This window comes from Fomitopsis serialis, assembly GCF_022376445.1.
Source record: "Fomitopsis serialis strain Sig1Antser10 chromosome Unknown B0H18scaffold_131, whole genome shotgun sequence".
Lineage (NCBI taxonomy): Eukaryota > Fungi > Basidiomycota > Agaricomycetes > Polyporales > Fomitopsidaceae > Fomitopsis > Fomitopsis serialis.
The window spans coordinates 35974-48303 of NW_025955091.1; the positions used below are offsets into that span (position 1 = coordinate 35974).

Below are 12330 nucleotides of genomic sequence, written 5' to 3' on the forward strand. Positions count from 1 at the left end.
GCTTATGGCTCCTACTTTACCGCGATCCAGACTTTTCCCAGACCCTCACCTTCGCTATGTCCTCCTTCACTAAAGCAACATCGCTACGCTGTGCACCTTCATGGCTGGCATCCGGCTGGCATTTCAAGTATGACTACCACCTCACGAGACATTAACGCACGCCCCCATTGATGAAGAGGTCTCCTTCCCCACTCAGAGCGGTCGCTTTAGGGTCTGCCTAGGGAAGACTACTTTAGCGCGAGCGCGTCTATCATATCCGTGCGATCTTGACGACAAGAGATAGTTCGTGCCATGCTTCCTTGCTCTCATGTGAAGACACGTATACAGATACCCATTCGACATATGCTCTCAAAGCACCAGCTTCATCGTCAACCATCTATCCTCACCCTCTGTACCTGCAGCCTCTCTTCCCTCCCTGACCATGTCCTCCACGTCCCAACTGCACGAGATATACCTATCGGGGACAAGGAATGCAGAATAAGCGGGTGTTCTTGACTCCCACGCCAGATTGTTCCACTCACTTTCCCCTGAAGACATCTGTATCCACATACTTCCCAGGAGCAGTGAGAAAGACGCAAAAACCGCCCGCCAGCTCCGGCTTGTCGATCAGGAGGGTATTGTGTGTCTCCGGGGGCATGCCATACTCAGCCAGCTTGGTCAAGACGCCACCTATGAGAGTGAAGTGTGTCACATCGGAAAGATAGTCAGATGTGGATCCAACAAGACCAACCTGGATGGTACGCGAACGCACGCACACCCTTCTCTCCGTATTCGGCGTGCAGGAATTCGGCGAAGCGGTTGATTGCGGTTTTGGTGGTCTGGTAACCACTAAAGCCCGGGCGCGTACGTAAACCGCCTACTGACCTGCGTGACAAGGGTTAAGCAAGCAATATATAGAACACCGAGGAACGTACGATGTGCAGATTATGGTTATCGGTGTCGGCGCGGTGGTGTTTGTAGTAAACACGGACTTCAAGAGGTAGTGCGTCGGGAGGAACGTCCCTTTGATATTGACCTCCCACGTCTTCCACCATTCTGAGGGATCAGCAGCATGGACCGGGACAGTCTTCTCCAGGTAACCTAAGGCCAGTTTTGTGATCTTGTTTTGACTGAGACACTGACTGGAACTCACCAGCATTATTCACGAGGACATCGATGTGGACACCCTCTCTTGCTAGCACATCGAAGAGCGCTTTAACGGAGTCCTCGGAGGTGACGTCCGTTACCTGGACGAGGACCTTGGGAGGCGCACTAAGCTGGGGCGCTGAGAGGATGTCATCGCGAGCAGACTCCAGCTCAGATTGCGAACGGGCGGTAAGAACGATGTTGGAAGCACCCGCGAGCGCGAATGCAACTGCGATGGCCTTGACGCTCTAAACACGCACTCTACGCAGAGTAGAGGTCCGAGCGTACCTTTCCGATTCCGCGCCCTGCGCCGGTGACAAGCACCGACTTTCCTTGACAAGAGTCCTTTAAGACACCTCGCGGGTCAATCTAACTCCGTCAGTTACATCCAGAATGTACGCAAGAACGGGGAAACGGCGCACTGCTGAGTACACATCGTGATGAAGGTTATCCGTGATGTTGAACGGGTTGCTCATGCCTTCAGTGAGGAAAACGGAATGGACACTGAAAGCGTGTCAAGCATTCCCCAGGTCTTATACTGGCCCCTGATATCGTCCCAGCCGGAGGGAGTCACACCCGGGAATACTGTGGTGGCGATATGGCTGCCTTATGGCCCCATGCCTAAGTCCGAGGCGGTCGCGGTCCCATGCTCCACTACTGAAATCAAAGTTCGCCGACTGAACCAATCTCTGCTGACATCTTACATAGCAAGACAGACGGAAATGCTCACTGGATAACGATACACGCGCCGACAAGATAAGCAACTACTGTCTCACATTGTCAGTGGTTACTCGTTAGCAGCTTTGCCAAGACTCATTGCACGGTTCAGGATGCAGCGAAGACGTGGCTGATCTGAGTCCGTGCCAGATTGCCATTGACACAAGGTGGTCCACTTGAAGAACCATCGTTGTCACTGCAGCTGCACTGCTTTGTGGGCCGTAATATTTGAGGATGATAAGGCTATCCACATGATGGCAGAGTGTGGTTCCTCTTTCCAGGCTCAGCGGTTTGTTTAAACCTAAGCGGGGAGTGTATTATCAACAGCAGTCGTGCGTATGCCTATACATGCCGACCATTTCGATAGCTCAGTGCTTTGGGAGCACGAGCTCAATCATCCTCCTCTACGTCGCCCAACTCAACATGCCCGCCCGATCCCGCTTCGCGGTAGCGACGGCCTGCTGCAGTCCCTTGACCACACTGGGGTAAGCAGACAGGTACTTGCAAGTCTTGCGGTCGATGGTAGCAAGACCTTCGCGGATCAGGTCCGCGTTGATGGATACACTGGGGTCGCTCTGGGCTGCGGCGTCGTTGGGGTCAAACAGGCGTAGATGCAAGAGCGAGCCTTCCCGGTGGTCAATGTTTGCGATCAGCTTGCGGCCCTCTCCGAGCTGGCGAAATCGGTCGATAGCCTCTGCATGGTACTCGCTCTCTGGCCCGACAAGCTTGATGAAACTGGGAGACTCAGTCAGCTATCTGCAGATGCTTGGCGTGCAATGAAAAGGTACCTCAGTCGTGCATCATGAGCTTGGCCGGGCAGGGAGCGGAATTTGGGATCCAAAGGCCGGATGTTCGCGAAGCTGACCGTGTCTTGGTTTCCGTAGTCAATGAAGGTCACCTCTGCTTCCCTCTTCACTGGCGATGCACGTCGGACCCTCGCTCGGTACCATGACCCATCGGAAAACTTCGCTGACACTAGATCGCCACCCCTCGGAATGAAGCTCGCCGCAGGCGCTGCGCCTTGGTGATGCAGCGAGAAGTCGTGCATGAGCTTCTCAAGGGATGCGATGCCTGAGAACGTCGTCAGGAGACAGCCATCGGAGGTACCTGGGAAGATATGATACCTTCTGTGTTGAGGATCTGGATGGAGAAAGCGAAGCCATTCTTAGTTCGGACGTCGCTGACAATAACATCGAGGTATTCCGGCTTGAGAGCATCACCATTGGTGTCCTGCGGTACGGGTTCCTGCTCCGCTTCCTCGTCATAGTCTTTCCAAATCTGGGTCATCGTCAGCTTCGACGATCTATACTGTTCAGGCGAAACTATTACATTACGCTTCTCGCGCTTGGCTTCTTCCTGATAGGTGTGGGCTTTAGGTACACCATGCAGACGTTAAAATCGAGTGAAGACTCACCTCCGCATCGTACAACTGGCGCGCCCACGGCAAGCCATCTGCAGAGTACGAATGCACCGTCGCAAGACCCTCGCGAACGAGCGTGATGGCAGCGTTCTCCGTCTTATTGAGGTACAGCGAACCGATGAACCCGCCAGACTTGTCGACCTCGTTAACCTCAATATCCACGTCGCGTTGCATGTATCGCCGTGTCGCGAAGTCCGATGCCTCCGGCCCGTACGGCTCGCTCTTCTCCGATGGGTTACGCGCGGTGCGCGGTGCGCGGACGCCTGTATATAACACTCAGAACCGTTGTATGAGCGCTCAGAAGAATCACCTACCACTGAGAACAAGAGTCAAGACTTGGTTGTCTTTGGGCAAGAAAACCCTGAAGGTACACGAGAGTCAGGGGACGACCGAGACTAAGCACACGGTCTACATACTTGAAGCGGGAGCCAGCGGCGACGTAATCAACGACCGCGGGGATCTTGCCTAACCGCTTGAAGCTGTTCAGGAAGGGTGCGGCGCGGCCATGAGACTGGTGTGCAAATGAATGAGCCAAGTTCGCAACGTATGTACCCAAGCTCGTACCTCGGAGATGTTCAGTGGCTGCTTCGGAGATGGCTGGTCCTTGCCGGAGTGAATCCCTCTCGATTCTGCGGCGGCACTGTGATGCTGGTGAGCGCATGCAAGAGAGACAACCACAGACTCCTACGCTTGTTCGGCAGCCATGAGTTTGTCATAGTCTGGTGACCGGTCCTCATCATCGCGTTTGTGACGCAGCGCGGTGGCAAGCCCCTTCTCGATGAGCTGCTCAGCGATGTTCCTGCCAAACGCTGTCAGTATGGACCACCATCTTAGAGTGGTGTCACTCACGTGTTCTGGTTGCCGTACCGTACAGTAGCGCATTCCCGCTCCTCGAACTCGCCTTCCTTCGGGCGAATGAAGTCGATCTGCACCTTCACATGCTTACCAATGAGACGTTTACGCAGGAACTCGCGCGCCTCTTGGGCATAATACGCCTGCTTGGGGTCCGACATCCTACGAAAGATGCCTATCAACCAAATGCAATTCTAGCCTATACAGATCGAGTTACCTTGGAGCCCTCGTCGAGCTAAGCTGCAAGCGGCGCTCCTTACCGGTATTCCTGTCGGTCACGGAGATCTGGTCTCCACTCCACACCCGTATAACGGTAGCATCGAAGGTCCGAGAGCCCCCGTTCACAGCGGTTCCGTTCGTCTTGGCTGAGGGCGCAGCGGCGTTCGCGTACAGATACAGCCGCTTCTCCTTCGCCGTCCTCTCCGCTGCACGGAGGCGTTCCATCCCTCCGCTGCTGGCGAGCATACCAGCATGCCAGTCGACGACCCGTGCAAGACAGGATGCAACGAGCAACTCAGCAATATTGCCGGCAGGATGCAAGACTGAGGGCAATAGCTCCGCATCAGTGATGTCAATTGACGGACGCAACATAGCGGGACATACTAGTGCCAATAAAGATCGTAGCAGGAGGAGGAGCGGTGTTAGCCCCAACCTGGAACGGCGTTGCCGTAGCGTTCGGTAGCGACAGGAGTACGACGCGCACAGGCCTCTGCAGCAAACGCATCTCGGTGAAGAACTTGGCCTAACAGACACCATTCTTCGTTCGTAAACATGAACAGATGTGCCCTGTGCAGAGCATTGGGACGACGACAACTCACCTCTTCACCCCAAGGCTCGGACGTCTCGCCCGGCTTACTGGCGACACGTGCACAGCGCACGCCAGCCATGGCGATGTTGGCAAATTGATGATCACCTTCCGGCATGAGCAGGCGGACACGCACTGTCGAACCGTCCTTGACTTGCTCGAGGATTGCTGCATGTGTGGTCAGTCAAGATGAATGGCATGAGCAACGGCTGCTCGCGCATACCGTCGATGGGACGACCCTTCCACTCCGAGATGAACCCCTGCGAGTCAGTGGGCATCATGTAGTGTACTGTGCGCGCTTTCGGCCCGTGCGGGTTCCAGACACCCTTCCCGGCGGCCTTCGCCTCGCTCTCGAGCTCGCGCCTCTGGAGGTCGTCCTCCGCTGGTTCCCGCTTCATGTCCTTGAGCTTTGCCCAGCCGTTGCGGAGAAGCTCGGATGCGAGGTCCACGTCGCCGATCTGCGCGACGCCGATGTCACGCGGAACGTCCTCGTTAGGCGGGAGCGAGTGCGAGACGGTGAAGGTCACTGGCTTGCCGACTGCGAAGGCGCGCAGGAATTCGCGAGACTCGAAGGCCCATGGCTACATCGCCACGTCAAGTACTAAGATGAGCTACATGTGTCGGAAGACATACCTCGTCCTCCCTGCTCTGAGTGCCGAGCCTGGGCGCTGCAATGTCTGCAAGGTGGAGGACACTGCGATGTACGTCACTTCACGCGAAGCTTGGTAGTGTGTGTTACGTACCGCTCCTTGGGAAGTTGTCCTTGAGGCCCCGGGTTTCCGCGCAAGACTAGAGAATCGCCAGAGATCACAGCTGGATACTCGACAATGTTCAGGGCATGTTACGGCTGCCAGGTGATTTAGATATGCGTACATTTCACTACCTGGGCGTATGCGTCAACCGAGCACGCTACGAAATGAATGTCATACACACTGCCTTCATCGCCATGTCTGGAGCGAGCTGTAAGCTTTGATATAACAAGGAGAATAAAAGGAGGGAAGGTAGGAGATGATGAGCTGGTCGTGTGGACGCGGTGTGCAACGTATTTTAATGGCTTCCACGTGGCCGCGCTACACCTTCCAAAACGGTCTGCCACTTTCAGACTCGCTGCCGACGTTCACGACGGCGACGGTGTCCCTTTCGACGCTTCACTCAGGGCAACTCGTGAGACCCATCCAGCATGCCGTTCTATCAGATGCTATGTATCACGGCGCATTACAACGAATATGTAGGCACACTATCACACTCGCGGAGACCCATGTATGCTAACAAGTCGGCGACAGAGACCCATAAAGGAGCTCGTGCAACGCACGGTGCAACAAGTCTGGGATAGGGGAGGAGTTGTGCGCAGGCTGAATTCGTGGGGGACGAAAACGTTGCCGCAGCGCATGCGCCGACACAAGCAATACCACCAGATTGGCGAGTAAGTACACCTTCGCTGGCTCGGTCCCCAGTGTCTGAGCATCTCGCCTCCAGCTACTGGACCATGGATTTCGACGCATCTCCTCGCACGCTCCGTACGCTCAACAATCTCATGCGGGCTGACCCAAGTGTTGTACGGTGGACAGTTCTCAAGCTCGGGGACAAGGTCGAGAACATCGTCACCCCCCCGTCAAAAACTACGCCACGGTGATCGATTCCGGCCGACTGTCGACGCTCGGGGCAGGTTTCCTTTGCTTCATATCTGTACTCATACTCATAGAACCATAATCCTCTTTGAATCATAATCCTCATTGCATGCATCTTTCCCTGGTTTCCGAGGACTATCTCATATGATCTTCCTGATTCTCACAAAAGGCGTTCGCAAGCTGTGCCAAAATGGCTCGTGGCGGCTCATACGTCCTGGCTGGCCTGCACAGCAGCCGATGGGTAGATGTTGTGTTCTACCCTCCTGATGTCTGTCGCGATACTCCAGACACTCCCACCCACGGTTAGTCCACGCCTTGCTATGTCCGCATTTTTGCAGCATCTTCGTTACTAGTGTGATTGTCCCCGCCTTTGAGAGTTCCTCGTGACTGAGACTGGGAGGACTAGATGAGGAAGCAGAAAAGGTGCAAAACATCGCAACGGCGGTGCCCTGGAGCCAGAAGAGAGCGAGGTGCGCATGCGCTCTCTGCAGTCACTCTGTTAGTCTCGAATCGATGAGTTCTGAATCGAGCGAATGGATCTGAAGTAAGTATGTTCTCCTTAGGAATAAATACAGCCCAAATCAGATTGACCTGCGAGGAGCGTTGAAGGATTCATGTCAATTTCACTAGCATCAATATCGACTCGGCCCACCTTGACGGAAGCGGTCCATATCAACTCCAGACCAGTAGAGGCCAACGGTGATATGGAGCTGAGGGACTCGGAGGCTGCGAAGGATGATGAGGGAAAAGCGGGACGACGAGCGGTCAGCGGTCGGCGCACAGAACGGGGAAAAACAGCACATATTCTATTCATCTCGACCCCATTGTCTACTCTACTTAACTATGTATACCTGCTTGGACCTTCGGCGGACGGCTATGCTATACGACATCGGCCAGCAGCAGCTACGAAGAGACCCAGAGCATGTAATGTCTATATAGGGCTCCGCCCTCAGTGACAATATTAATAAGGGACTCTACTACTATTACTATCATACTACTACATACTACTACTACTACTACTACTACTACTACTACTAGAGGTCAAGGTGAGATACATGCATAAGCCTATTCGAAAATGTCCGCCTCAAGCTCAGTCCAGATCTCGTCGTGTAACAGTACTACATCCGTAGCTTGCTCGGGGCCCTTGCGATCTCGCTGACGCCTCTTCCTTCTCTCCGATGTGATCCAATACACCCGTGCCCACTTCTGATCGCCCCAGACGTCCTTGTTCGCTTTAACATCTACCAAGTTGGGGAAGACGCGCTCGAAGAACAACGCGACGGCGTGCGGGTCCGTGATCAGTGAGTTGCCCACTTGCAGCGTCTTGAGCTTGCACGAGCTCGAGACGTGTGTGAAGTCTTGCTTCGCGATGGACATCGTGTGGAAGACTAGCCTGAGGTGCTGGAGGTTAGGACAATGTAACGCGAGGGACGCAAGGCCTTTGAGGCTGATGCTAATTCTCGCCCACACCCATGCACGCCACCCAAGACGTAGGCTTCGGAGGTCAGGCCAAGACAGCGCCATCTTGAGCATGTCCCCATCGTCGAATTCGAACGCGCAGGGGAGGCATAGGTGCAACTGCTGCAGATGCTTCAGGCCGCAGAGCGATTTGACCGTCAGCATGTCCACAACTTTCGGCCTGTCTTCATGTTGAGGAGGCACTAGCGCGCGGATGATGACTGTCCTCAGGCGGCGTAGCCGGTTTCCCCCACAGGCAGCGAGGAAGTTCGCCAGGGCGGTGTAGCTTGGCTGCGTCGCGTCCTGATCATTCCAATTGCCGGTGTATACGACTTTGACGTACTCCAGAGGTGCCCAAGCTGCGGCACGCATAACAGCTAGCCCACTCTCCAGGTCGTAGGGATACATGCAGAGGTTCTTCAAAGCAGGAAACTTATCCGGAGTGGCGGCGATGTCCACTTCCGCAAGGCCCCAGTTCCTCCCGCCGTTGAAGAGGATCAGGTCCTTCAGCTCCGGAAGCCACGCCAGAGTATGCATCATGGCTCGTGGCCGCACTGCGAGGAGCGGTAGATACATACGGATTTCTTTTAGTCCCCAAAGAGAAGTAATAGAGAGGATGTCGGGGTGGGGCGGGAGACCGCAGAAGACAGCGAGTCCTGGCACGTCCTCGCCAACGCAGCAGGACATATCGACCGCGTCTTCGATGCACTTTTGGTAGGTATAACGGTCCGCGACGATGTGTAGGCGTTCGATCGAAGGTGAAAGGCAGAGTTGTAAAAACTCGTACGTCGCTCCCGGCTGAAGCCTGCAGTCGAGCCACTTGAGATTTGGTAGTAGGGGCCGTCGACTGTAGCGCCTTTGAAGAATGGGGAGGCATTTGTCGAGATCGAGGCGTACCATTGGTACACTGTGTTCTCGCTGCCATTCCACGTCCAGACAAAGCCCCTTGATTCGTTTGGCGGCTGTGTCCATTCTCTCCCATTCATCTCCGATGGGTCGTCTCGTGATCGTCTGGGCGGGTAGTAGTGCTCAAGGGATGAGGACTCGCGGTGCACAGAAGCCACAAGACTCACCAAAATACCGTTACGGATACCACCGGCCTCTCGTGTCGGCTTGCGCGGGTACTTGACCACCCAGGTTTCCTTCGGTAGACACTTGAGCAAGGGCGCAAGGTGGCTCTGGTATTGCCATAAGAGATCGTTCGTATGCTGATGGAAGGCACGACAGGTCCGCGCTAGTGATGCAGCATTTCGCGGCCTTCTAGCATCGTCTTCATTGCCATAGACAAGTCGTGCTATGTTGTCCACGATCCTGGGGACGTCCAAGCATTTATCCATCGTATGGACCGAGTAACGAAAGTAGGTGCGCAACTTAAGGGAGACGAAGAGACCCGGTCAGAGGGTCCAGCTATTTAAGCCCGTGAGCCCTAGCAGGCTCGATGTTGCACCATGTTTCCATTGTCCAATGTTCATGCCTATTGTCGCACCCATCACTAGCCAAATTAGTCAATTTTCCAACCTTCGAGTGCACAATGTAGCCGTTGCCTTGGGAGGTGTGGTAACCATGCCGTACTTGGACACATGAGTCGAATACGTCCGTCACTTTTCCTCGTATCTCGATGGCGCGCAACATTGACACTCGCAAAGGTTTCCCAGAGTAGCTGATGCAAAGACTTTTCTCCGAGAACCGTAATGCGTAGAGTGTAGTCGTCGATGAGTAGAACTTGGAGCGAGCGGCGGGTCGACGCGTGGCAGGGTGCGCGAAGCATGAACTCACGTGATCGTTCCCAGCTGAAATTTCATGCATCCGCAACGCGCGCTGCCGACGAATTCGGTCGTCGACAACTCTTCCCTCTGCCTTCGACAGGTCGCCCACCTTCACCCTCGCCGCGGTCTGAGCGACCGCTCTCTCTGTTGCTGCTTGCTGTCCTGCTATATTCTCTGCCTCTGACCATACCATCCTAACCTCGCTTGTCGTTTATCACTGCGCCTCTTGCCGGCACTTCTCAACCGAACATACTTTAATCGTTGTATAACTTATAACTCCTAGTGTTCTATCACCTTGCTTGCGGAAATGCTCAAAAAGCGGTGTGCAAAGTGGCATCATGTAGTGCGCCCGTATCGCCTGCAAGCCGGAGCCTCCTGGCTGCATGTGAGTGCCGTGTATGCTACCGGCGAGGGTCGCATACTGAACGGCAACTTTACCTGCTATTAGTCAAATCACATATCTCGTCATCCCACTCGAAAACATGGCAATGCTGCTACTCTACCCATGCCATGACGGCGCTGCGCACACCCGCCCCTGGCACGAGACGACCTCAGCAGCGCGACCCGTCCAACAGCCTCGGTCTGTCCATGGAGGATCTCAAGGCGGAGCTTGCGCTGAGAGACGCTGTACAGATGCTCAAGACCCCGCGCCAGCTCCGGATGTTCTTCGTTCACTTGCTCGTCAATGAGTCTGTCCGCTCGCCGGTGACGACGTGGGAGACCTTCCGGGACGCGTTCGCGCAAGACTACATCCAGGAAAGCGATAATGTCAACATCGGCGTCAACCAGGCGCTAGAGGAGATCGGCCGCGCGCTGGAGGAGCACGGCAAGTCCCTTGGTGTGTACGGTCTTCCGAGTCCTTCCTTCCACAGCCGTGAGGTCGAGGTTGAACTTGCTCAGTGGAGGAACCGGGAGATTTTGGCTTCGCGCGCTGGCAAGGCCGCAGCCAAGCTCAACGCCGAACAGTACGAGATCTACAGCGAGATTCTGCAGGCTGTTGAGGAGGAGCGACCACTCTACGCGTTCGTGGACGGAAAGGCTGGTCGAGGGAAGACATTCCTCGTTCATTCCATATGCAACAGGCTACGGTCTCAGGGACGCGTCGTGTTGGCTACGGCGACGTCCGGATTCGCGGCCCAGCTATATCCTGGAGGCAGAACGACACACTCCACGTTCAAAGTACGACACTGCGTCTCCTAAACTCTGTATGACCGCTCATGCAGCATGCAGATTCCACTGGAAGAAGAGAAGGACGGGCTAGTATCTCCTATCGAGCCCCATGACCCTCGTGGTGAGCTCATCCAAGAAGCTTCAGTCATCATATGGGATGAAGCGCCAATGGCGAAGAACGCGGTCCTCAAGTGCGTCGACGAGACGTGCAGACGCGTCATGCGCAACGACCTACCCTTCGGCGGCAAAGTCGTCGTCCTTCTCGGTGATTTTCGACAAACATGCCCCGTCATCCGCTTCGGTACACGACGACAGATCGTGGGTGCCTCCATACGTTCGTCGGCCCTTTGGCAGCACTTCGCGGTGCGTCGCCTCACTCAGCCGATCCGTAATGCAGAAGATCTCCCCTTCGCGGACTTCGTGGACTCCATCGGCGACGGTGCGGGGCCTCTCGTACCGCTGGACATACTCCAGAAGGTAGAAGAGCGCGACGAGCTCATCGACTTCGTATACCCACCAGATGCGCTCGCCGACCCGGCGAAGTGCCTCAAGCGCGCCATCCTCGCACCGACGAACGAGCAAGTCGACGAGTACAACAACGAGATCCTCGGCCGTATAGAAGGCCCGCAGCGCACGTACCGCTGCTTCGACACGGTGAAGGAAGACCGCGCGATCGACGGCATCACCCCGCAAGCAGCGCTTGCAGACGTTGCACGTACGCCCCCACCCGGACTTCCGGCGCACGCGCTCACGCTGAAGGTGAATGGCGTCTACCGCTTGATGTGCAACTACGCGCCGGACCAGGGGCTCGTGAAGAACACGCGCGTCGTCGTACGCGCAGTGGGCAAGCGCGTCGTGACCGTGCGGATCCTGCGCGGCGCCGGCGGCGTGAGCGTCGTCGACGCGGAGGACATCCTCATCTCGCGCATCGCGTTCAGCACGCCGCTCGAGTCTGGGCACGCGCTCATCAGGAGGCAGTTCCCCCTCGCCCCTGCGTACGCGACGACGTTCAATAGCTGCCAGGGCCTCACGCTGGACGTTGTCGGCGTGGATCTGACGAAGCCTGTGTTCTCGCATGGCCAGCTGTATACGGCACTCTCGCGCATCCGACACCGGAGCCATGCCAAGGTGCGCCTGCGGCCCGGGCAATCCATGACGAAGAACGTCACCTATCGAGAGATCATACCTTAATCGCTGCGCTGTGCTCTTCTGCATTCCTATCTTATCACCCGCTTTCGTCGCATTCATTGCTGCATTGAGTGCTTCGGTATAATCTACTGCCCTGTAGTACGCGTCTACATCTTGATACCAGGGTTTGCTGCGCGCATGCCACAGGCCCCGTCTGAGTCAGGATCCCACTAAGTCGAGTCTGAGACGCTCGACTCGGGA

At 55.7% G+C, this 12330-nt stretch overlaps 5 protein-coding genes across 5 annotated transcripts; 2 read left to right on the top strand and 3 right to left on the bottom strand.

Moving 5' to 3' along the window:
- Positions 1 to 234: 234 nt before the first annotated feature.
- Positions 235 to 1721, bottom strand: B0H18DRAFT_914679 (NAD-P-binding protein). The gene is made up of 7 exons (XM_048041586.1): positions 1548 to 1721; positions 1414 to 1494; positions 1133 to 1364; positions 915 to 1080; positions 731 to 864; positions 522 to 669; positions 235 to 454 (listed from the first exon to the last, which is right to left on the bottom strand). The coding sequence occupies exons 1-7, from the start codon at positions 1599 to 1601 to the stop codon at positions 349 to 351; spliced, it is 921 nt and encodes a 306-aa protein (XP_047887268.1). The 5' UTR covers positions 1602 to 1721; the 3' UTR covers positions 235 to 348.
- A 250-nt stretch (positions 1722 to 1971) lies between these two features.
- On the bottom strand, positions 1972 to 5954 carry B0H18DRAFT_1040377 (transcription factor). Its single transcript, XM_048030552.1, has 16 exons — positions 5849 to 5954; positions 5663 to 5732; positions 5553 to 5613; positions 5143 to 5500; positions 4933 to 5087; positions 4718 to 4856; positions 4332 to 4656; positions 4112 to 4276; positions 3951 to 4061; positions 3827 to 3902; positions 3679 to 3773; positions 3577 to 3623; positions 3257 to 3525; positions 2967 to 3120; positions 2631 to 2913; positions 1972 to 2577 (listed from the first exon to the last, which is right to left on the bottom strand). Exons 1-16 carry the CDS (start codon positions 5865 to 5867, stop codon positions 2247 to 2249), a joined length of 2658 nt encoding a protein of 885 aa, XP_047887269.1. The 5' UTR covers positions 5868 to 5954; the 3' UTR covers positions 1972 to 2246.
- A 56-nt stretch (positions 5955 to 6010) lies between these two features.
- On the top strand, positions 6011 to 6667 carry B0H18DRAFT_1040379 (ribosomal protein S6). Its single transcript, XM_048030553.1, has 3 exons — positions 6011 to 6147; positions 6203 to 6342; positions 6396 to 6667. The coding sequence occupies exons 1-3, from the start codon at positions 6100 to 6102 to the stop codon at positions 6550 to 6552; spliced, it is 345 nt and encodes a 114-aa protein (XP_047887270.1). The 5' UTR covers positions 6011 to 6099; the 3' UTR covers positions 6553 to 6667.
- Positions 6668 to 7612: 945 nt separating this feature from the next.
- Positions 7613 to 9342, bottom strand: B0H18DRAFT_1140933 (uncharacterized protein; the record flags this gene model as incomplete). The annotated part of the gene is made up of 2 exons (XM_048035643.1): positions 7613 to 9016; positions 9079 to 9342. The coding sequence occupies 2 exons, from the start codon at positions 9340 to 9342 to the stop codon at positions 7613 to 7615; spliced, it is 1668 nt and encodes a 555-aa protein (XP_047887271.1).
- A 952-nt stretch (positions 9343 to 10294) lies between these two features.
- On the top strand, positions 10295 to 11178 carry B0H18DRAFT_939673 (PIF1-like helicase-domain-containing protein; the record flags this gene model as incomplete). Its single annotated transcript, XM_048041865.1, has 2 exons — positions 10295 to 10950; positions 11002 to 11178. Coding segments are annotated over exons 1-2 (768 nt in total), but the record flags the coding sequence as incomplete, so codon positions are not given.
- Positions 11179 to 12330: the final 1152 nt, after the last annotated feature.

What these genes read in the sequence shown, in the direction of transcription:
- B0H18DRAFT_914679 (XM_048041586.1), bottom strand. Translation starts at nt 1,601, where the DNA reads ATGAGCAACCCGTTCAACATCACGGATAACCTTCATCACGATGTGTAC. An exon ending in ATCACGATGTGTACTCAGCA is followed by an intron (nt 1,495 to 1,547) that starts GTGCGCCGTTTC and finishes TGACGGAGTTAG; the next exon opens with ATTGACCCGCGAGGTGTCTT. An exon ending in ATAACCATAATCTGCACATC is followed by an intron (nt 865 to 914) that starts GTACGTTCCTCG and finishes CTTGTCACGCAG; the next exon opens with GTCAGTAGGCGGTTTACGTA.
- B0H18DRAFT_1040377 (XM_048030552.1), bottom strand. An exon ending in CGGTACGGCAACCAGAACAC is followed by an intron (nt 4,062 to 4,111) that starts GTGAGTGACACC and finishes AGCGTTTGGCAG; the next exon opens with GAACATCGCTGAGCAGCTCA. An exon ending in GCCGCTGGCTCCCGCTTCAA is followed by an intron (nt 3,624 to 3,678) that starts GTATGTAGACCG and finishes GTGTACCTTCAG; the next exon opens with GGTTTTCTTGCCCAAAGACA.
- B0H18DRAFT_1040379 (XM_048030553.1), top strand. Translation starts at nt 6,100, where the DNA reads ATGCCGTTCTATCAGATGCTATGTATCACGGCGCATTACAACGAATAT. An exon ending in CGGCGCATTACAACGAATAT is followed by an intron (nt 6,148 to 6,202) that starts GTAGGCACACTA and finishes AGTCGGCGACAG; the next exon opens with AGACCCATAAAGGAGCTCGT. An exon ending in CAATACCACCAGATTGGCGA is followed by an intron (nt 6,343 to 6,395) that starts GTAAGTACACCT and finishes TCTCGCCTCCAG; the next exon opens with CTACTGGACCATGGATTTCG.